Below are 23,955 nucleotides of genomic sequence, written 5' to 3'. Positions count from 1 at the left end.
ATATAATATTGATATAGGGGAAGAAGAGCAGAAAGTCCGTGTTCTTCCCACCATCTTTCTGCCCCCCCAGATCACTGAACTTTTAGAAACTGTAAAAGCACATATGTCCTTGTTTTCTCTGGAAAAATTGGATTAGATGGTGGAAATTAATAAACACAACTGGGTGAAAATTAAGATCTAATCCAAACTCAATGGGAAATGAAAAGGGGAAGGAAGAATCTTGTCAACAATAAAAATGCAAATTTCAAAGACATATAATATAATTTAATACAACTGGCTTTAGGAAATTATTTAAGTGTTACAATAAGGAAAAAGAAGAAAGAGCAGGAGGGTGAGGTGCCAACTAAACTAGGTGAAAAGGAGGAAGAATCAGATAAGAATGGAGTTAAGTGCAATTCTGAGTGTGATACTTCTCAGCAGGAGAAATTAGATCATTCCACATCTCATGATCCTCCCCCCTCAATTAACCCTTCATGGGTGGAGGAAAAAGGGGGAGGGAGAGATGCAAAAATACAATCAGCTTCTTCTGTGAAGCAGAATATGACAAGATTAAGAAAGGCATTATTTAAGGCAAAAAATGAAGGAGAAGATATATCTAATTTTATAAATGCATATCCTGTGATTGAAGAGCTTGACCCTTCAGGTCAAAAAGGGAGAAGATACACTCCTTTTAATTTGAAAAAAATTAAAGATTTGAAAAAGGGTTGCATTAATTATGGGGCTACTTCCTCTTATGTTAAAATGTTACTAGATAATTTGTCTTATGAAATCTTAACCCCAAATGATTAGAAATCCATAGCTACAACATGTTTAGAACTTGGACAAAATTTGTTGTGGCTTTTGGTGTTTCATGAATTATCTAGGATTCAAGCCCAATGCAATAGGCAAACAGGAGCTGTAGTACAAATTGCTTTTGACCAACTAGCTGGTGAAGGTCATTATGCAGAGAATTGATGTATTATCCCATAACAGTGTATGAGCAAATTTCTAAGGCTGCAATAAAACTTGGAGTTCTCTTTCTGGACAGAAAGATGGAAGTAAAGCTTTCACAAAGATAGAGCAAGGTCCCAATGAACCTTTTGCTGATTTTGTGGGACATTTGCAAACAACTGTAATAAGAACCATTGGAGATAATGCTGCCACAGAAATAATGACCAGACATCTGGCTAAGGAAAATGCCAATGAGGTCTGCAAAAGAATTATATGGGAACTAGACAAAGATGCTCCTTTAGACGAGATCATAAGGCGTTGTGCCATAGTGGGCACAAATTCTTATTATGCCCAAACTATGATGAACATGGAAAGACAGGGTCCCTTTTGGCAAAGGACTTCTAGAGAAACTCATCCATGTTTTCAATGTGGAAAAGTTGAACATTTGAGAGCTCATTGTAGATATGGAGATAGAATGAGAAGATAGGGTGAGAGAAAACCCAAAACCCCATATCCAAAATGCAACCAAGGCTTTCACTGGGCCTCTCACTGTAGATTGATCCAGAGAAATGAGAGGCAGGGCCCAGCTCCAAAACATCATAGAAAAGCAGATGGGGCATGCTGGCAACTGAGGTTACACCCAGAGAGTCTTTAGAAGTTCAGGAATCTGATGTGATCAATCAGTCTAAAAATAATCACATGGCAGGAAGAGATTACAGTTGGGGAGAATATAGGCCTTTTAACGCAACAGGGCAGTGTTCAGTGCAAACAGCTCCAATGTAATTGCCAGATGATGAGGAGAAATCCCAAAATTGGTAAATAGAAGGGAATTATATAGGTCAACTACCTGGGAGAGAGGGATTGCTTGTATTTCTACAGATAAAGAAGGAATCAGATGGGTGCCAATGAGCCGTATTCACCTTGTCCATCAGAGAGAAACAGAAAAAGAGAAAAACCTCAAAACAAAGGAGAAGATTTAAGAAACATCTGACACTGAAAGAGCATGGCTGACAATGAGACTGTTAAAATAACTTTGAAATCTTCAGGAATCATTGGATTCCCTAACATAAGATGCACAAAAACCAGTAGGAATTATTGGATTCCTTGAGATGAAAAATTGTTGATGAGACTATTGCAGTACTTCAAAGCTTTCAGGAATTATTGGATTCCTGGCACATGAACTAATGGACAATGGATTCCTTTTGGACTATTTCTAGGACTTATGGACATGTATAAATTCTCATGTTGATTCAAATTATTTGTTACATCACTACTAGCCTGTGTTATATTGCCATGTGCTTATGTAATTATGTGTAATGCCTTCCATATAGATGGATGTATGTATACCTGTTTCAAATGAGCCCCTTCAGAAAGCCGCTAATCTAATTTGCCTTCCCAATTCCTTTGTTGTTTTCATCTCCCTTCCTGAGATGTCAGGGAAGGTGTAACCACCTTCTTTTTATGGTGTTTTCACTTCTTTTTTGAGCAGTCAGGGAAGGTGTGATTACCTTCTTTTTTGGGGTTCTCACTCCTTGAGAAGTCGGGGAGGTCATGACCACCTTATGTTCTAAAACAAAAGAAAGTGGGAGATGTTAGAATCCTTACAAGCTATTAAGTCATTAGAATTGATAGAAACAATAATTATTTAATTTAGCATGGTTCAGTATGATTAATCTGATCTTACAAGGAGATGTTATGGGCCAGAACTTGAAACAAGGTACTAAGTGGAACTGATAGAAACAATGCTTGTGTTCACACTTTTAGAGAGCTCAGATAAGCAAAAAGCACTTAGGGCCACAGAGCACTCTGGGAGGAAGCCCATAAGCTCACTCTCAGAGGTGGAGTTAGATTCATTCCAACTTTCACCTTGGCTGGAGATATTTTAAAGAAGAGAACACCACAATTATAGGATGATTTTAAAGAACAAAAGTGAAACCAAAAAAGGTCTGAATATTAACCCAGATTGAACCAGGAAATTCATTTACACAGAATAGAGAGATTTAAAGTAGATCACTAGATCTTCTAGCTCCATCTCTTCATTTTAAGCATTAGAATTTGAAGCCCAGGAAGATATGATTTTTCCTATGTAACATAGAGAGCAATTGTAGGATTGGGATTTAAACTTAGATCCTCTGAATACAAATGAGTCTGCTTTCCACATTCCTGTTTGATGAAGATGGAAGATGATGAAAAATAATGATGATAATAACATTCCAAATTTGTTAAGAATTTTTCACACCGTAATAACTTAGTAATAACAATAACTAACAATAAAAAATAACAAAGTAATAAACTTTTCACACTGCTGTAATATATATATATATTCCTTATTTTTTTATCTTGATATTCCAAAATATGGTGACAGTACCCTTTAAATCATTTTTTAAAATCTACAAATATTTATTAAATAAATACAATAGATCATACACTGGCCTAAGTTTTGGGAATACAAAAACAATGTTATTCTTATCCTTACAGAGCTTACATTCTAAAGTATGAGACTATTGTGTGTATTATATATATGGAACACATGCATACATACATATATATATATATATATATATATATATATATGAGATAAGCAAATACAAGGTAATTTCAGGAGATTCTTATTGACTGGGGAGGATGATTAAATATAAAAAGCTTAAGCAGGGAGATAATAATACCTAAGCTAATCCATAAAGGAAGAATGATTTATAGAGGCTGAATAGAAGAACATAAAGTCACAGCAATTGGCCTGATGATACACAAAAGTGGGAAAAAGGGAGAATAAAATGTCAAATTCAGGAGGTATCTAGTAATCTGGTTTACCTGGAAAAGTAGACTATGTGAAAGAATGATATGAAATAAGCTTGAAAAGATAAATTGGAATTAGACTGTAGGTAGTCTTGAATCCTATCTTGAGAAGTCTGCATTTATTCTAGAGGCAATAGGGAAGCAAATTAATTCAAGTCAGCAAATGTTTATTAAGTTCTCTATGTATTAGGCTTTGGGAATATAGAAACAAAAGTTAAACAATTCCAACTGTCGAGTAGTGTACATTCTACTGAAGGAAAGCAATTTATGCCCATAGAAGATGCAGGATATTTTAAAACTAAATCAAAGATTATGGAAGTTTGGAGATAGCTAAGAAGAGTTTGGAGATGGCTGAAAATTTGGAGTTGAGAGGGGAGAGAAAAAAAAACTCTCTAGTAAGAGCTAAGTTTTGAACCAAATATTTCAAGGATCAGGGATTTCAAGAAGTAGAGATTTTTAAAAAGAATATTTCAGGCATTGGGAACAGCATGTTAAAAGGCTTCTAATTCAGAAATGTAATGTCATGTATGGGTAACAGCAGGTAGACCAGTTTTACTAGAACATAAAATGAGTAGGAGTAAAGTAAAATTAGTCTGGAAAATGTAGGTTGGAGCCACGCTGTGAAGGACTTTAAATGTCAGAAAGATAACTTTGTATTTTATCCAAGCAGCAAAAGGAAGCCACTAAAACTTTTTGATCAAGGGATGACATCATTAGACTTATGCTTTAAGAATTTTGGTAAGATTTGTGCAATAATTATGGTTTCTATGTTGTAATAGTCCAAGTAAGAGGAAATAAGCACCTGAACTAAAATGGTGATTGTATATATGAAGGAAAAGGAGAATACTTAATGATATAGTGGGGATACAAATGACAAAGTCTGTCCAGGAATTACATATATGAGATGAGTTAGAAGGATAGAGTGAGAATGATGTTTACACTTCAATATCAGAAGACTGGAAGGTGGTGTCCTTAAAAGTAAAAGAGAACTTCAGGAAGAATGACTTGAAGAGGAAGTTAAGGAGTTCTGTGATGTTCAGTTAAATAATCTTTGGGGAACTCAGAAGATAGGTTAAGGACTGATAAATATGCCTATGAGTCATCTGCTTAGAAAATCATTTATCAGTACACCAATTGTGAGATACAAATAAAACAGATCTGTGGATTATATTCCTAGTTAATGACTTTGATACTGATAATTTTGGAGCCAAGGACATTGATAAGGAGCAAGCACACAAGTTTGAGAAGAGCCATAAAGAGCAGCACTATGAAAATACAAAAAGGAGAGACTCCCCAAAAAATTTTGAAATGTCAAATATTGCAGGAATATTAAGAGGGATGAGAATTAAAGAAAAGCCATTAGTTTTTTGTTTTTGTTTTTGTTCTTGTTGTTTGTTTGCTTATTTGTTTTTTACTATTAAAGGATTATGGTAACTATGGAAAAAGCATCCTAACTTGAAAGTGGGATCAGAAGCCATATTGTATAGTGTTTTAAAAAAATAAAAAGAATGACAGAAGTAGAGAAAACAATGAGTTTCTTTTCAATAAGATTGTCTATGAAAAAATAGATGTAACTGATCACAATGGTAGAATATAGGGAGGATTATTTTTAATATATGGGATATTTGGGCAATTTGGGCAAGATACTATTCAAAAGCAGTATAAAATATTTAAAAATAATAAATAAGGCACGATTTAAAAATAAAAAGAAATAAAAGATGAAAATGGGGGCAATATACTGATGTCATGGGAAGTAATATTTTCCCCATACAATTAGATGTATTTTCTCTAAAAGATTTTGAAACTGTCTTTTAGAGATGAAAAAAAAAGATATGATAGACCTTTGGAGAACATTAATGAGAATAAGAAGGAGTATACCTTTTTATTATCTGGATATGTCAACTTCACAAAAATTAAGAGTTTATTAGAACATAAAAACTTCCTAACAAATGCAGAAAAGCATAAATGTGAAATCCATGCTTAAGGATCATAACACAATAAAATTACACTCAAGAAAGTGTATTAGAATCATAGACTAGAATTTGAAATTAAATAATTTAAACTTGAAAAATAAGTGGGTTAAATAATAACTTATCTAAAGAATCAATAATGACAAAAATGAGATAACAACAAAATCAGTAGAATGCAGCCAAGTAGCATTGAAGGGAAAATGAATATCTATAAACATATTAATAGTGAGGGGGGAAGAGCAGATAGATGCATTGGGAATGGAACTTAAAAAAAAAAACAGGAAAAGAATGAATCAAAAATCACTAATTAAACAATAAAATAGAAATCCTAAAACTCAAGAACTGAATGTTAAAAAAAAAACCAGAAGTCAGGTTTTATGAAAAAAAAAAAGGAAACAACATATAAAATTATTGATCAATGTGATTATAAAAAGGAAGAAAACTATATTGTCAATAGCAGAAAAAAAATAAGTGATTGAGTAACCAAAGAAGATGAAGTTAAAAGAATTATTAGGAACTATTTTTCCTAATCATATACCAATAAAAGCTGCAATCTAAAATAAATGAATATTTTCAAAATTGTAAATTACTCAGATTACTGGAAGAGGAAAAAGAATATGTAAAGAACCCAATCTTTAAAAAACACATTAAACATGATACAAATAAAGACCTTAAGAAAAACATCCCCAGGATAAGATGGATTTGCAAGTAAATTTTACCAAATATTTAAACAAAAATAAATTTCAATACTATATAAATTATTAGAGATCTATCTCGATAGAGACAGAGTTCTACTGAAGTACTTTAAGACACAAATATTAAACTGGGAACAGCAAAAATAAAGAAAATTACAGATCAAATTCCCTAATGAATATTGATGCAAAAATTTTAAATAATATACTAGCAATGAAATTACAGCAATATAGCACACATACACAAAAAAAATCATACTCTGTCCAGGTTGAATTTATACCAGGCATGCAGGACTGGTTTAATACTAGCAAAAATAAAATACAATTAACAATGCCAATAACAAAACAACAAAAATAATGTAATTATATTTATATAGAAAAATATTTTAACAGAATAACATATTCATTCAAATTAAAAACACAAGAATAGCATATGTAATGTCCAAGATAGATTTCTGGAGGTCCTCTGGATGGGCCTTGGTCTCAGCAAGATAGTTATCACAAGGATAATCAGGAATAGAGGCTAAAGTCTTTATTGTCTCCTTCACAGTCTGTTCACTGTGACTGACTGATTTGGTCCCTAGTTCTCTCAGCCCTTAAATACTCTATTACAATTACATCATTACAGCATACTGAGCATATGCCAACTAGAGTGATTATATCATTATATCATACTAGATACATGTGAACTAGAGAATCATTATCTCATGAATTCCACTGAGAACACCTTGCTGTAAGTATCCTTATTTCTAGGATACTTCTTCAGAGTTCTGGCCCTCCACATCTCCCACTTTCTTTTGTTTTAGAATACAAGGAGTCATGCCCTCACTGACATTTAAGGAAGAAAGGTGAAAACACCAAAAAACAAGTGATCATGTCCTCCTTGACTTCTCAGGGAAGTGAGAACACCAAACCAGATATTGTTAGCAGGTTTCCTCTGGACTGAAGGGTCTTATTTGAAACAGGTATACATAAATCCATCAGCATGGAAGGTATTACACAAACACATAGTAATATAACACAGACTAGTAGTGATGTAACAAACAACATGAATCAACATGAGGAATTATACATGTCCATAAGTCCTAGAAGAAGGGTATATAAATAACAGTCACACATATGCCTCCTTCAGCAGCCAAGAGATAGCTCAGAACCAATCTAGTGTTCACTACTTCATGTGTCAGGGAATGCAATGATTCCTGCAGATTTTGAAGTCCTGCAGCAGTCTCATTGACAATTTGGGATGTTCACTGTCATGCTTTTTCAGTGGCACATGCAGTCAGAGATGGGACCATCTGATGTTTCATGAATGTTCTCCTTTGTTCCAGGAGTCTTCTCCATCTCTTTCTGATAGACAAGGCAAATATGCTCATTGGCACCCATCTGATTCCTTTTCCATCTGTAGAGATACAAGAAAACCCTGTACCTCAAGCAGTTAACCTATCTGGTTCCTTCCATTCACCACTTTCTAGATCTCTCCACATCACTTGGTGATTATCTAAAAATAGTGGTGCTGCTATCACTGGAAAATGCCTTTCTGGTGGGTTATAAAACTTGTCTGCTGGAGTCAGTGCATCTTCGTCAAAAATCAAGAAGTTAATAGTATAAAGAGTTAACTTAGAAGTTCTCTGGCGTTACCTGTGGTTCCCCCTTTCTTTTGTTTTTGGTGGAGCGTCTTGATTTCTGTTTCTCTTCTCTACTATTGCCTGTCCTTGAGGATTAAAAGATATGTCAGTGGTGTATAAAAAAGCTATGCCACTGTGCACAAAAGTGTGCAAAATGTTAAGAAGTATATGCATGTCCATTATGTTTTTATTGCTTGTGTTACATCCATAATTGCAAAAGGTTGTATAAAGAATTCAGTGACCACTTGGGCTATCTCCTTTGCTGCTGGTATTGCAAAAATAAATCCTGAAAAAGAGGCCACTACAACATGGATAAAAGACTGATGACCAAAGATTTAAAATGGGTCACACCCAGTTGCCAAATTTCATTGAGTCTCAAACCATGAGGGTTCTTCCCTGCAGGGAGCATAGGAGTATGGAAAGGAAGGCAAACAATACAGGCTTTTACTATGCTCCTAGCTTCCTCTTTTTTTATCCCAAATAGCAAATATAAAGCTAGAACAGCCTGATGACATTTAGAATAAGATTCTTGGGCTACCTGAAATAAAGGTATTGACTAACATGGTTAGAAGGCTATCTGCCTTTGAATTTTCATCAAAAATAGGACCTGTAAGTTCACTGTGAAAGTGGACATGGAAGATATAAATCTTACCTGGATGCTTTCTCACTTGCTCTTGAAGTTCCTTAATGAGCTGATATATACTAGAAACTAAAAATTTTATTTGGGCTATGGCATTTCTTTGTACCACACCTACTGAATAAGTTGAATCAGATATTATATTTATATCTCCTGGATAATAAGAGCTAGAATGTTTGCATATAATTCATTCTGCTTAGTGGACTGAAAGAGAATTCTGACTAATCTCTTTATAGTTGTCATGAGAGTATATGGGGCAAATATTATGTTTGTATGCATCTTTAAAGATAGCTGGTCCTTTAAGAGGAACTTTAGAAACCTTTTCTTAAAAACTCCATTGCCAATTATATAATAGCAGCGTTATATTTAATAGAGATCCGTGTGTAAAATTTGGAGCTGTGGCCAATAAAATTTGCCAATCTGGGATGGTTTCACAGCATACATTAATTTGTGCTTTTATATAAAAGGTGTATATCTTGTCAGATAATTGTACTATTAACTTAATGGCCTTTAAAAAAAATTCTAGCCACAAGCAATGGGTAAGAAGTAAGGTTTTGTTCTGATTGTGCTGGGAGGTTCATCCATTCTATCACACTGTGTCCTTGATGAAGGACTGCTGTGGGAGCCACTTTTGTAGCAAAAGCTGATATTTCCAAAGGTTTTGGATTGACTGTTTCAACCACCTTGGATAAAGCCAGTTTAACTTCTCTCAAAGACTCTTGAGTTTCTTTTGTAAGCTGGCATGGTGAGTTTAAAGCACTATCTCCCTTAAAATGTCATATAATGGCTGCAATTGATAGGAAGTCAAGCCTAACACTGAATGCATCTATTGGATATACCCTATCAGTTTCTGAAAGTCATTTAAGATGTTCAACTTCTCTGTTCTTAAAAAAAGGAAAAAAACTTTTGTACTATAAGAATCTTAGCATATACTTCATATCCTAAATACTGAAAAGGAGCATGACTGAATTTTTTCTGGAGCTATATGCAATTTGTAGTTCTTTAGTGTTTCTATGGTCTTTTGTAGACATTCTTCTAACATTTGCTCCTCAGATCCACATCCCATTATATCATCCATGTAATGTAATAACATTACTTTTGCAAATGCTTTTCTTACTGGAGTAAGAGCAGCAGCAACATACATTTGACACATAGTAGGGCTATTTTTCATTCCCTGTGGCAAAATTATCCATTCATATCTTTTATAAGGCTCAGCAAAATTAATGCTGGGTACTGAAAAGGCAAATCTTTTTATATGTTCTTTATCCAGAGAGATAGAATAGAAACAATCCTTAATGTCTATAACCCAAAGAGGCCATTCTTTAGGCAATTGAGTAGGAGATCCATGTTGAAAAGTTCCCATAGTTTCCATCTGTTCATTTACTTTTCTCAGATCAGTAAATATCCTCCATTTTCCAAATTTCTTTTTTTTTACAACAAATACAAGGGAATTCCAAGGACTTAGAGAAGGTTGTAGATATCCTTGGTCAAATTGCTCTTGTATTATATCTAATAAGGCCTGAATTTTATCACTAGATAAGAGCCACTGTTCTACCCATACTAATGCATCAGTTTTGCATTGCATGGGACCAGGTGAGAGTGTAGGCAGGCCTTCAATAGTAGCCCTGCCTAAAAAGCTAAAGTACTCAGTTGTAATCCTAACTGTTGTAGGATGTCCCTTCCCTATAGATTGATGGGGATTTTATTTACTACAAAAGGAGTTAAAACTCCTGTTTTGCCTTCAAATGTCCATCTCAATGGTTAGCACTAAATTCAGCTGCTTTTGATCCTCCTATACCAGACATATAGGTGTTTGCCTTAATTTTGGCCAATTACTGGTCCAACTGGAACCTCTAATGACTGTGCAATCTGCACCTATGTCTACCAACCCTTTCAATTGTATGCCATTTACATAGATATTGAGCATAGATGGTCAGCTTTAACAGCTGCAGCCCAGAATATTCCTGGATTCTGGTGCTTGGAGTCAAAATCTGGGTAAATATTATCAGATTGCCTATTAGGAGTTTGTATCAGTAAACCTGATGCAACTATTTCTCATGGGTGATAAGTAACCTATGTTAGTGACTGGGATATTATCTACACATTCCCCAGTTTCCCAAATAAGTATATGGATGGACACTTTTGTAAGCACTCTCAGGAGGTGAAATGACCAAGCCTACTGTGCCTGGAGGCTAAGGATCTATAGGCTGGACAAGGACAGATTTCACTTCTCTAGGAGATATCTCAGTAGTCCCTGCTGCATGCAACTCTATTTTCCTTAAATGCAATCCCTTTCTCCTATCAGGTTGCTTCCTGGCTGATTTATTATGTAATCCCTTTCTCCCATCAGATTGCTTCTTGGCTGATTGGTCATGTCTGAGTACTGAACTTCTAAAGACGCTCTGGGTGTAACATCAACTGCCATCATGCCCTAAGTGTTTTTTGCCTGGGGTCCTGAAGCTGAGCCCTGCATCTCCTTTCCCCGAGTCAATCTACATTTTGATGCCAAATGGGAACCTCTGTTGCATTTTGGACATAGGGTTTTTGATCTTGTCCCACTCTGTCTTCTTTGCCAATATTGAGCTTTCAGATGTCCTACTTTCCCATATTGAAAGCATTGTAGAGTCTCTCTGGAAGTCCCTTGCCAAAAGGGATCCTGTCTTCCTGTTATATTCTTCTTTAAAATATAATATTCTCTGGGACCAGATTTTTTGGGGGGCTTGTGGAGGCAACCTTAGTTTCCGTTCTAAGTAATCTCCCCAAATGCAGCCAGGTATTAAAGTTCAAATCCTTTATTGTCTCCTTTAAAGTCTTGTCTCCTTCATTTGGGGCTTGGCTAGTTTTCTGGGGGCCTTCTGTAGTCTTGATTCTGAAAGCTTAAGCTGCCTTCTCTGGCTTGTGAATCTCCTCGACTGGATCTTGGCTGAGACTCCAAGAGCTTCTAGTGGGCTTGTGTTCTAGTGGGCTTGTCCTCCCTGGCCCTAACAGCTCCTCCTTATATATGCTCTCTTAAAGGTGTGAATCTTGTGGAATTATAGTAAGTACTAAGTATATGGGAATTAGAGAATCATTATCTCATCAATTCCATTTACTTAGCACCTTGTAAGAATCCTAACATCTCCTGCTTTCTTTTGATTTAGAACATAGGTGGTCATGACTTCCCTGACTTCTCAAGGAGGTGAGAATCCCAAAAAAGAAGGTGATCATGCCTTCCCTGACTGTTCAAAAAAGGGGTGAAAAAACCAGAAATCACACCCTCCCTGACGTCTCAGGAAGGGAGATGAAAACAACAAAGGAAATGGGAAATCAAATCAGATTAGTGGGTTTCTGAAGGGGCTCACTTGAAACAGGTAGACATAAATCCATCAATATGGGAGGCATTACACAAAATTACATAAGCACATAGCAATATAACACAGGCTAGTAGTGATGTAACAAATAATTTGAATCAACATGAGAATTTATACATGTCCATAAGTCCTAGAAATAGTCCAAAAGTAATCCATTGTCCATTAGTTCATGTGCCAGGAATCCTATAATTCCTGTAAGCTTTGAAGTACTGCAATAGTCTCATGAACAATTTTTCATCTCAAGGAATCCAATGATTACTGCTGATTTTCAAATTCTTCAACAGTTTCATCTTGTATTAGGGAGTCCAATGATTCCTGAGGATTTTGTTCTTAGGTCCTCTCCTTTATTTGCTGATTTTTCTCTTTTTCTGTCTCATCTGTTTTCTTTTCCATCTGTAGGAATACAAGCAAACCCTCTTCTCCCAAGAAGTTAACCTATCTAATTCCCTTCTATTTACCATTTTCTAAATCTCTCCTCATCATCTGGCAGTTACATTGGAGCTATTTGTACTGGACATTGCCCTTTTGGTTTAAAAAGCCTGTATTTTCCCCAATTGTAATTCCTTTCTGCTATCTGATTGCTTTTCAGTGGATTGATCACATCAGAGTCCTGACCTTTTAAAGACTCTCTAGGTGTAAACTCAGTTGCCATCATGCCCCATCTCTCTTTTGTATGATATCTTGGAGCTGGGCCCTGCCTCTTATTTACCTGGTTCAATCTACATTCTGAGGTCCAGTGGAAGTCCTTGTGGCATTTTGTACATAGGCTTTTGGGTTTTATTCTATCTCCCTGTCCTCTCACTCTATATCTACACTGAGCTCTCAGATGTCCTATTTTTTTCACACTGAAAACATCAACGATTTTCTCTAGAAGTCCCTTGCCAAGAGGGACCCTATCTTCCCATGTTCTTCATAGTCTGAGTATAATAAGCATTTGTGCCCATTGTGGCATAGCCTCTTATGATCTCCTTTAAAGGAGCATCTTTATGTAGTTCCCTTATAATTTTTCTGCAAACCTCATTGGCATTTTCCTTAGCCAGATGTCTGATCATTACTTGTGTAGCTGCATTTTCTCCAATAGTTCTTGAGACAGCTATATGCAAACATCCCATAAAATTGGCAAAGGTCCATTGGGATCTTGCTCTATTTTTGTGAAGGCTTTACAACTTCATCTTTCCCTGAGAGGAAACCCCAAGCTTTTATAGCAGCAGTAGCAATCTGTTCATAAACTGTTGTGGGGTAAATGATCTGTGCTGAATTCTCTCCATACTGACCTTCACTGGCTAGTTGGTCAAAAGTTACTTGTATATTAACTCCTGTTTGCCTATTTCATTGGCTGAATCCTCCATAATTCATGATACTCCAAAAGCCACAACAAGTTTGTCCAGGTTCTAAACATGTCTTTGCTATGGATTTCCAATCACTGGGAGTTAAGATTTCATAAGCCAAATTATCTAGTAACATTTTAACATAAAACTATGTAGTCCCATAAATAGTGCAACCCTTTTTCAAATCCTTAATTTTTCCCAGATCAAAAAGAGTGTATCTTCTCCTTTTTTGACTTGAAGAGTCAAGCTCTTCAATCACTGTGTATGCATTTATTTTTAAATCAGATATATCCTGTCCTTCATGATTTGCATTAACCAATACCTTTTGTAATCTGTCATAGGCTGCTTAATAGGTGGTTCTGTTTGTGTCACTGACTCTCCCCCTCCTCCTCCCTCCAACCATGAAGAGTTAGTTGAGGGACATAGGTCAGGGGATAGGAAATGCTCCTGCTATGAAGTGCCACACTTGGAATTGTACTTAACTCCATTCTTATCTGATTCTTCATCTTTTTCACCTAGATTATTTGGCACATCCCCCTCCTGCTCTTACATCTTTTTCCTTATTCTAACATTTATATAATTTCTTAAAGCCAGTTGTTTTAAATTATATGTATTAAGTGTGTCTTTGGAAATTGAGTCAGGTCCATTTTCATTGTAGAATTGACATAGTTGCTCTCCTACTAATTTCCATTCCTCTAGATCCGATTCTTTTTCCATAAAGAACCAAGGAGATGTATACTGTACAGTTTTTTAAAAAATCAATGATCTGCTCCCAGGTTACAATTAAAACTTTATTTTTTATCAGTCTGACCAAACTTTTTTTTTAATAATTTTTTTTGACAGAACCCATGCCAGGGTAATTTTTTACAACATTATTCCTTGCACGCACTTCTGTTCCGATTTTTCCCCTCCCTCCCTCCACAAAGTCCCCAAGAGGGCAAGCAGTCCTATACATGTTAAATAGGTTACAGTAGATCTTGGATAAAATATATGTGTGCAGAACTAAACAGTTCTCTTGTTGCTCAGAGAGAATAGGATTTAGAAGGTATAAAAAACCTGGGAAGAAGAACAAAAATTCAAGCAGTTTACATTCATTTCCTAGTGTTCTTTCTTTGAGTATAGCTGCTTCTGTCCATCCTTGATCAATTGAAACTAAGTTAGATCTTGTCTTTGTTGAAGAAATCCACTTCCATCATAATACATCCTCATATAGTATTGTTGTTGAGGTATATAATGATCTCCTGGTTCTGCTCATTTCACTCAGTATCAGTTCATGTAAGTCTCGCCAATCCTCTCTGTATTCATCCTGCTGGTCGTTTCTTACAGGACAATAATATTCCATAACATTCATATACCACAATTTACTCACTCATTCTCCAATTGATGGGCATCCATTCATTTTCCAGCTTCTGGCCACTACAAACAGAGCTGCCACAAACATTTTGACACATACAGGTCGCTTTCCCTTCTTTTGCATCTCTTTGGGGTATAAGCCCAGTAGAAACACTGCTGGATCAAAGCGTATGCACAGTTTGATAACTTTTTGGGCATAGTTCCAAATTGCTCTCCAGAATGGCTGGATGTGTTCACAATTCCCCCAACAATGTATCAGTGTCCCTGTTTTCCCACATTCCCTCCAACATTCTGCATTATCTTTCCCTGTTATTCTGGTCAATCTGACAGGTGTGTAGTGGTATCTCAGAGTTGTCTTAATTTGCATTTCTCTGATCAATATTGATTTGGAACACTCTTTCATATGAGTGGTAATAGTTTCAATTTCATCATCTGAAAATTGTCTGTTCATATCCTTTGACCATTTATCAATTGGAGAATGGCTTGATTTCTTATAAATTAGAGTCAATTCTCTATATATTTTGGAAATGAGTCCTTTATCAGAACCTTTGATTGTAAAAATGTTTTTCCAGTTTATTGTTTCCCTTCTAATCTTGCCTGCATTAGTTTTGTTTGTACAAAAACTTTTCAATTTGATACAATCAAAATTTTCTATTTTGTAGTCAATAGTAATCTCTAGTTCTTCTTTGGTCATAAATTTCTTCCTCTTCCACAGGTCTGAGAGGTAAACTATCCTATGCTCTTCCAATTTATTTATGATCTCATTCTTTATGCCTAGATCATGGACCCATTTTGACTTTATCTTGGTGTACTGTGTTAAGTGTGGGTCAATGCCTAATTTCTACCATACTATTTTCCAATTTTCCCAGCAATTTTTGTCAAATAATGCATTCTTATCCCAAAATCTGGGGTCTTTGGGTTTGTAAGACACAAAATAATTAAAGTTATTGGCTGTTTTCTGACCAAACTTTTGACACATTTTCCTTCAAGAGGAAAAGAAGGCGGTTTTCTAAACATTTGTCCCATTTTAGCTGAAATACTATTTTAGCCCTTTAACAAAGTTTCCTTGTTGTATTCACCCTAATTTCTGGGTCACAGATGAAAGTTCTTGGTCCCATGTTCTGGCACCAAAATGTAATATTCTCTTCTGTAAAATATAATGTTCTCTAGGAGCAGATTTCTTGGGGGGCTTCTGAAGGTAGCTTGAATTTCAGTTGTGAGTAATCACCACAAATGCAGCCAGGTATTAAAGTCTAAATCCTGTATTGTCTCCTTTAAAGTTTTGTGTCCTTCACTTGGGGCTCAGCTAGTTTTCTAAAGGCCTTCTGTAGTCCTGGTTGTGAGAGAGCTTAATCTGCCTTCTCTGACTTGTGAATCTACTCGACTGAATCCTGAGTCTGGCTGAGGCTCCCAGAACTTCTAGTGGGCTTGTCATCTCTGACCCTGACAGCTCTTCCTTATATATGCTCTCTTAAAGGTATGAATCTTGTGTAATTTTAGTAAGTACTAAGTACATGTAAATTAGAGAATCATTATCTCATCAGTTCCACTTACTTAGCACCTTTTAAGAATCCTAACATCGCTCCATATTCTGCATCATAGCCTGGGTATAAAAGGCATTTGTGCCCACTGTGGCACAGTATCTTATTGATCTCCTCTAAAGGAACATCTTTGTGTAGTCCTAGTATAATTCTTCTACAAACCTCATTAGCATTTTCTCTGGCAAGTTGTCTTATCATAATTTCTATTGCTACATTTCACCAACAGTTCATATGACAGTTGTCTACAGATGTCCCAGGAAATAAGCAAATGGTTCATTTGGATCTTGGGCTATTTCATAAGGCTTCCCCTTATCTATGAATGAAAAGTGTTTTATATTAGAGATTGCTTGTAGGCAGATGGGAATGTATTATCACTCTGATTGGACTTATTTTCATGCAGATTCTCTCATCACCACTCCCAATTTGGTTTCTTTTTTTCTTTTTAATAACTTGTTATTGACAGAACCCTGTCCAGGGTAATTTTTTATCCCTTGCACTCACTTCTGTTCCAATTTTTTCCCTCCCTCCTCCCCCTCCCCCAGATGGCAAGCAACCAATTTGGTTTCTTACAAATGTTATTATAATGTAATATTTTGGGGCAGCTAGGCTGTGTAGTGGATAGAGCACCAGCCTTAAAGTCAGGAGAACATGAGTTCAAATCTGGCTTCAGACATATAACACTTCCTAGCTGTGTGATCTTGGTCAAGTCACTTAACCCCAATTGCCTCCGCACAAAACAAAATCAATCAAACAAACAAACTATCTATATCTATATCTATATCCATATTTATATATACATATATAGAGAAAGAGATGGATATAGATATGGATATAGATATAGATATATATGTAATGTTTCTCTGCCAACTGAATTCATGTACATTAATTACTTAGTCAACTTGCAATAGATATATCTCAGTCCTAGAATCATATCTACTAACAATCAAAAGAACTAGGACTGTGGCCAAAAATGTCATATCCAGCAAAATTCTCTATAATTCTGAATGAGAAAAAACAGATATTCAACAAACTTGTAGATTTTCAGGACTTTCTATCAACCAAATCCAAAATTACAGAACATTTAATATATGAGTTAATATGAAAGGTCAATTTTAAGGAATTTAACATGAACAAACTATTTAAACATGGACAAATTGTAGGGTTTTTGTTGTTGTTGTTTGTTTATTTTTTTACTTTGCAAAATGTAAGTTTAAGATTCACATCAATCATCCTGCCATCTGGGGGAGGGGGTGGGGAGTAAGAGGTGAAAAATTGGAACAAGAGGTTTGGCAATTGTTAATGCTGTAAAGTTACTCATACATATAACCTGTAAATAAAAGGCTATTAAATAAAAAAAAAAGATTCACATCAACAAAAGGATAGCTCAAAAGAAAGATTGCCAGATTCAAGGTAAAAACAGTAATCATGTTTTACAAATCATGTTTACAGAGGAGAAAGAGACACAGAAACATTAGAAGGGGGAGGAGGGCGTATAGTTCTGAAAAACCTACTCACATTAGGAATAGGTACAATAGACAACACTACATATGTACCAGGAAGGGTATAGCACCCTTCAAAATCCATAAAGAAATAAGAGGAAGGGAAGAGTGGGTGGGGAAACAAAGGATGAGGGAAGGAGACAATGGAAAAATTCTTAAGTGAAAGGAGATTAAGTAATTTCAAGGAAAGTTATGGAGCAGAATTTGATTAAAGAGACAGCAGGGATAGGAAAGACGTGTATTGGGGGGGGGTTGAGAATGTGTATGTATGGTCCTCAACTGCAGCCCAGGGAGAAGGGCCGGGGTCTGGGGGCGCCCCGCCTCCGGCCGCCGGCCAATGGTGCGCCCCCGGCCCAGCGAGCGACAATGGTGATGTGGAGGTTGCTCTAGATCCTCTATGCGGGAGCCGGCGGGAGCCCACTCACCTCTGTCCTAGCGCGCTGCAGCCCTGGTCCTGGGTCCGAGACAAGCTCAGCCTTCAGGGACCCCACATGCCGGGTGCAGGGGAGAGCAGGGCCATCCTGGCCCCTACGTTCCTCACCATTAGCTCCCCCAAGGGATCGGTGACATTCCAGGATGTGGCTGTGGACTTCACCCGGGAGGAGTGGGGCCTCCTGGACCCCTCCCAGAAGGAACTTTACTGGGACGTGATGCTGGAGAACTACAGGAACCTGGCCTGCCTAGATGGGGGCACTAGGCCTCAGACTAAGGAGTCAACTCCAAAGTTAAGTGTTTTTATGAAAGACTTATCCCCAACTAGATCCTTATGGGATGACCCTTGCACCTCTGAGATGGGAAAAGCCCGGGAGTATTATGGCAGGTTCAAGCAAGAGCAAAACAATAAGGGGAAACATTGTAGGGAAGGAAAAGAAATCCAAACAGAAGCTGCTGTTGAAGTCAGAGCCTCTGAATCCTGTGCGTACAGCCAAACCTCCAGCCCAAAGCCAGTCCTCGTTCCACAACAGGGACAATCTGTAGTAAGAGATCTCCATAACAGTGATAATCAGAGAAGGAGCTTCACCATGGAGTCAGACCAAAGACAGTGAACTGCAATCTATGCACAAAAGAATTTTTCTGAGGGGAAGAAATGTCAGAAAGCTTTCCATTCTGATTTAGACCACACTAAGACATCTGGAATTCATGCTGAAGAGCAATTTCATGAAAATGGGAATTATTTTCTCCTGGATTACAAACTTAGTCTACAGCAGAGAACTCATATGGGAAACAAGTCCTCTGAAAAGACTCCATGTAAGAAACCATCCTGTCAGGAGGCAGATCTGACTCAACATTCTAGTATTCAAAGTCAAAGCAAATCCTACAAATGCAGTGAATGTGGAAAGGTCTTCCAAAAGAAAGCCAATCTTACCCAGCACTACAGAATTCACACTGGAGAGAAACCTTTCAAATGCAATGACTGTGGAAAGACCTTCCGTCAGAAAATAAATCTTACACATCACTACAGAATTCACACTGGAGAAAAACCTTTCAAATGCAGTGAATGTGGAAGGGCCTTCCGGCAGAAAATATATCTTACACAGCACTACAGAATTCACACTGAAGAGAAACCATGTGAATGCACTGAATGGTGGAAGATCTTCTTCCTGAAATCTGAACTCAGACAACGTTGCCACATTCATACTGGAAAAAAGCCTTTTAAATGCAGTGATTGTGGGAAAGCCTTTCCCAAGCACAGAAAGCTGATTCAACATCAGAGAATTCACACTGGGGAGAGACCCTATGAATGCAGTGAATGTGGGAAGACATTCCAAACAAGGCCACACCTGGTTCGGCATCAGAGAACTCACCTGGGACTAAAACCTCATCAGTGTGTGCAGGAAGGCGTTCTCTCAGAAGTCTGCTCTTACTAATCACAGCAGCATTCACACTGGAGAGAAAGTTTTTAAATGCAGTGGTGGTGGGAATGCCTTTTTCTGGGGCACAATGCTAACTTGACATCAGAGAATTCATACTGGAGAGAAACCCTCCCAGCACACTGAATGTGGGAAAGCCTACATCCTGAATTCAGGTCTTTCCTGACATAAGAGAATACATAGTCCCTCTGATTAAAGCACATCCTCAGTACTATAGAACTCATGATGGTGAAAAACCTCATTACTTTAATCATTGAAGAAAAACACTCCAATGGGCTGATCCAGATTAAAATGTAATTTAGAAATATTTAAGAAAATAAATTCATAAGAAAACACAAAAAAAGAGAATGTATATGTATGTATGTGTGTGTGTATATATATATATATACACACACACACACATATATATATATATATATACACACACACGCACATAAATATATCTTTTCTTAACTGTATCTTGCTTATGGATGGTGGAGATGAAAGTGAGAGAAAAAAATAAAGTAAATAAGGTGCACAGCAGAGAGCCAAAGAAAAATTTACAAGGAAAATTTTTAAAAGGACATTCAGGAATATAATTTCTTCTACTAATATATCCTTTTTTGATGTGGTAATTTGTTGTTATGTATTTTGAATCCTCCTTGATTTTCTGCTGGGCACATGGCAATGTTCTCTTTTGTTTTGCTTTATTTTGTTTTGTATTTGTTTTCTAATTTTCTTTTTTTCTTATTCTGTTTTATCAAATAAAATAAATCTCCAAGAGGGGGAAAAATGTCAAAAAAAAAAAAGAAAAAAGAAAAGAAACTCCTCTTCCTCTTATTTATTTATTTCAAGAAGACTTTATTCTTCCTATTAACCTTAAAAGTGAAGAGATCTGTGAAAGAAAGAGAGAGATGAGGTTGTTCTAGATGTATTATCATATTCTTTATGACAATCATGTCATATTCTTCTTGCCCTGTATACTTGCTGAAAAAAAATAAATTCTTAATCCTTTGCTATTATTCATTGTAACTCTACTGAAAACAAAATAGTATCAAGCTACTTGCAGGATTGGGGGTGAATCTTCTACCCTGGAATTGTTAATATCCTCCCCTTTCCAGCACCTTCTCACTTTAAAAGTTATGCTTAACTTTCTTTCTCTTGCTTTTGATAATTTTTTCCCATCACTAAACTCCTTTTCAGCCTTGTCATGTTTATCCTATATTTCTTCTTTTTGGTGATCAATAAAATCAAGCTATCTCCTAAAGATATTCTGTTTCTTAACATATTCTTTAAAATGATCTCTCCTTCTGATACAAATGGTCAAAAGGGGTTGATGTACTCCTTATTGTCCAAGATCACTTTTGGAGACTACTAACCAATTGTAAGCAACCACTTCTTTTTTAAATTTATTGAAATCTTTATTTCTACCATTAATGTATCCATAGGTCACTTTACTTCCTTCAAAAATAAGTTCAGAATCTGTCTCAGAGACTTTCCCACCACAATTGCTTCCTTTTTAAAGTATCTTGACCTTCAAGTTTCTCAAACTTCCTAACTTCCATTAGTTCAGCTTTTAGTGCCTTTCTAATACCACACCACAAAAATTGGTTCCTTTATACTCAAAAAAGATTTAAAGATCAGGCAAATGTTTATGTGAACTATATCAATATTTATTAGAAATAAAAATAGCTGATGATAATAATCATGATGGTGGTGATATTGATGACGATGGATCTATTACAGCGTGCTCACTAAAAAGATCTTAGGACTCCCAGACCTCTCCAATCCAGACTTTGAGAATGATTGCTCTAGCCCTATATGAACCTTTAAAATCATTTTTATCATAATTAGGCAATGGCAGAGAATATCCACAACCAAGAAATAGACACATTAAAAAAGTCAAATCTTCTGTATCATATAAATATACATTAGAGCAAATGTGGAATTTTTTTTTCATTTAAAAAGGAATCAATGAATTTATAAATAAAACTCTCCAATGTAGACATCATAGATTTGAACATAAACTATATTTTATACATGTATAAGAGTTGGAAACAAATTGGAAAAATTATCATTTTGACTTAATTTCCACTGTTTGAAATATAGAAGGCACTCCAATCTTCTTTGACATTAGGGCCCTTAAACCAGTTGTATGTCAAATTTAGTATTCCTTGACAAGAAACATATGGCCTTTTTAAAAATATACATATAAACCACATAGTACAGAGAAAGGCCTATTCAATATTGAGTATTACACAAGAATAATGTTTATTTGTCTTTTCTTTTTTTCTTTTAGAATCAATCATTTAGTTTTTTTGAAACAGGGAGAAGTGACTGCTTAGTTTTTGTTTTATTTCTTTTTATGGCAGATGCATACTTCTTTGCACAACTGGCCTCAACCATAAGAAGCAGTCATCACAAATGCAAATATTTGCTATCCTGGTTTTTAAGGAAGAGAAAAGGGAATGGAAAAATTTTCTGTAATACAGTAATATCTTTGCCTTTTTCTGTACAATTTTCTTTCTAACTCACAAAGTTGACTGTTGTGCTCAGCTGGGTCTTACAATCTTTCAAGATTCATCATGAAGAATAAACAGATAATTAGCTGGTCCAGACTGTCTTCAACAAACAAATCAGATTAATATTTTTTCATTCCTTGGTAAGAATTAAAGGGTAGTCGCCTATTGTCCCTTGAAAATATCTTGACACAGGAAGATAAAAGGAGAAAGTAAATAAATACTCCAAATACTATTTGAATTGGTGGCTGATAGTCATATTTCCCCCCTCTCCCATATCCTACTTGTCTGTTATTATCATCAGTAAAAGAGTTACCTTTTCTAGGAGAAAAAAAGGTGTACCCCATCACCACAATTTCCACTCAGCATTATTCTTGGTTACTTCAGTCTATGGATATTTTTGGAAGAGATCAATATCAATTTTTAAGAGTACAACTGGTCTGCTATACAGAAAAGAAATTTAAGTCTTGCTAGTATTTTCATCTGGAATAAGATAAAATACATATAAATGTTTGATATGTCTTATACATATTGGGAAGTAAAATTTGTGAGAGTTGGCTCTTTTTGTCTAATTCTTATAGAAAATGTAATAAATCATAATTAAATTGCATATATATTTAATCAAATAAACCTCTTGATCATGTGGTTAATTAGGCTAATCTGCTGTTTCCCCAAAGTATCCTGAGTGAAACAGAAAATCAGGTGAAGAAACAAAGAATGTTTTACTCAATTGAAATTCATTTTGAATTGAAACTTGAGGTTATTTTTTTAATGCATATCCAACCTATATTCTGGAGAAAACTAGAGAAACTTGGTGATTATCACTTAAGTATATTTCCTAAAGAAATTAACAAGAAGTGGGAGGATTTGGGGGAGGTAACAGAGTAGCTCAGTAATTTTATTTTTAGCAATTGTCTAGGTTTATTTATGCCTTCAAAAGGTCAGAATATAGCACACACCCCTCACAAGTGGAGTGCCCACCATTTTATCCAAGGGACCTTAGCTGAGGATTTACTTAATCCCACAGCAATCAGAAATGAGAAACTTCTCAATTATCACATCTCTCAAATTCATCAGCATTGAATTTGGTGAATCCTCATTTCTTGGAGACATGGATCATATGGCAGCCAAGGAACTTGAACTTGGACCTATGGAAAACTTCAATTACATGTTCTTTATTCTGGACCTTGGTTCAAATTGACATATTAACTTGGCCAGTGTGTACATGGGCTACAGTGTCCTGGGGCTTCCCAAAGGCTCCCCACATGCCAGTCTGGAGCTTATCAGCCCCAGAACATGACAATATCTTGTTGATGGAAATGACATGAAAAGGATGTCACCACACATGAATATGAAAGCTATTCTTGCCACAACTCTTCACTATGTATTTATTGGCACAGATCCAAGTGGCTTCTAAGGATGACAGCTGTTCATATTTATCTGACACCATATGGCCACACAATGGAAATTCATCCAGTTTTGCTTTCTTTCTACCAATATCAAAGATTCTTATCTTGGCATGAAGAACTCCCATTTGGATACGGCTTTTTTTTATAGTCCTACAACAGCACACAGGATAACAGTCCATGGTTCCAGTGCCAGCAGGGACTGTGTCTCACCACAGGAAAAGTGCTAACTCAGTAAACTTCAAGCTCTCCAGATTTCCCCCACTTATAGAACAAATTTGAGTCTCAGAGCAAACATAGACTGGTAAAAAATAAAGAAGATTAGGGCAGAACAAGAGTCCTTTTGGAATTACCAGAAGAGATCTGAAGAAAGAATCCAGGCTGGAGTTTATTCCATATGAGGTGCAAACATCACCAGTCTAGTTCCACAGAACAGCTAGGGGGATCCCTGGAACTGTC

The 23,955-nt window shown here is 36.1% G+C and overlaps 2 protein-coding genes and 1 pseudogene across 2 annotated transcripts; 2 read left to right on the top strand and 1 right to left on the bottom strand.

The window, feature by feature from the left end:
* Positions 1 to 18,087: 18,087 nt before the first annotated feature.
* Positions 18,088 to 18,894, top strand: LOC111719628 (zinc finger protein 114-like). Its single transcript, XM_031959882.1, has one exon. It carries the CDS (start codon positions 18,213 to 18,215, stop codon positions 18,765 to 18,767), a length of 555 nt encoding a protein of 184 aa, XP_031815742.1. The 5' UTR covers positions 18,088 to 18,212; the 3' UTR covers positions 18,768 to 18,894.
* LOC105749654 (gastrula zinc finger protein XlCGF49.1-like) lies at positions 18,774 to 19,922 on the top strand. Its single transcript, XM_031959883.1, has one exon. It carries the CDS (start codon positions 18,939 to 18,941, stop codon positions 19,587 to 19,589), a length of 651 nt encoding a protein of 216 aa, XP_031815743.1. The 5' UTR covers positions 18,774 to 18,938; the 3' UTR covers positions 19,590 to 19,922.
* A 3,179-nt stretch (positions 19,923 to 23,101) lies between these two features.
* LOC116422565 lies at positions 23,102 to 23,678 on the bottom strand (annotated as a pseudogene).
* Between the last annotated feature and the right edge of the window lie 277 nt (positions 23,679 to 23,955).

Source organism: Sarcophilus harrisii, chromosome 3 (assembly GCF_902635505.1).
Source record: "Sarcophilus harrisii chromosome 3, mSarHar1.11, whole genome shotgun sequence".
Taxonomy (NCBI): Eukaryota; Metazoa; Chordata; class Mammalia; order Dasyuromorphia; family Dasyuridae; genus Sarcophilus; species Sarcophilus harrisii.
The sequence above is the reverse complement of the archived record's forward strand: the minus strand, read 5'-3'. Positions and strand labels throughout refer to the sequence as shown.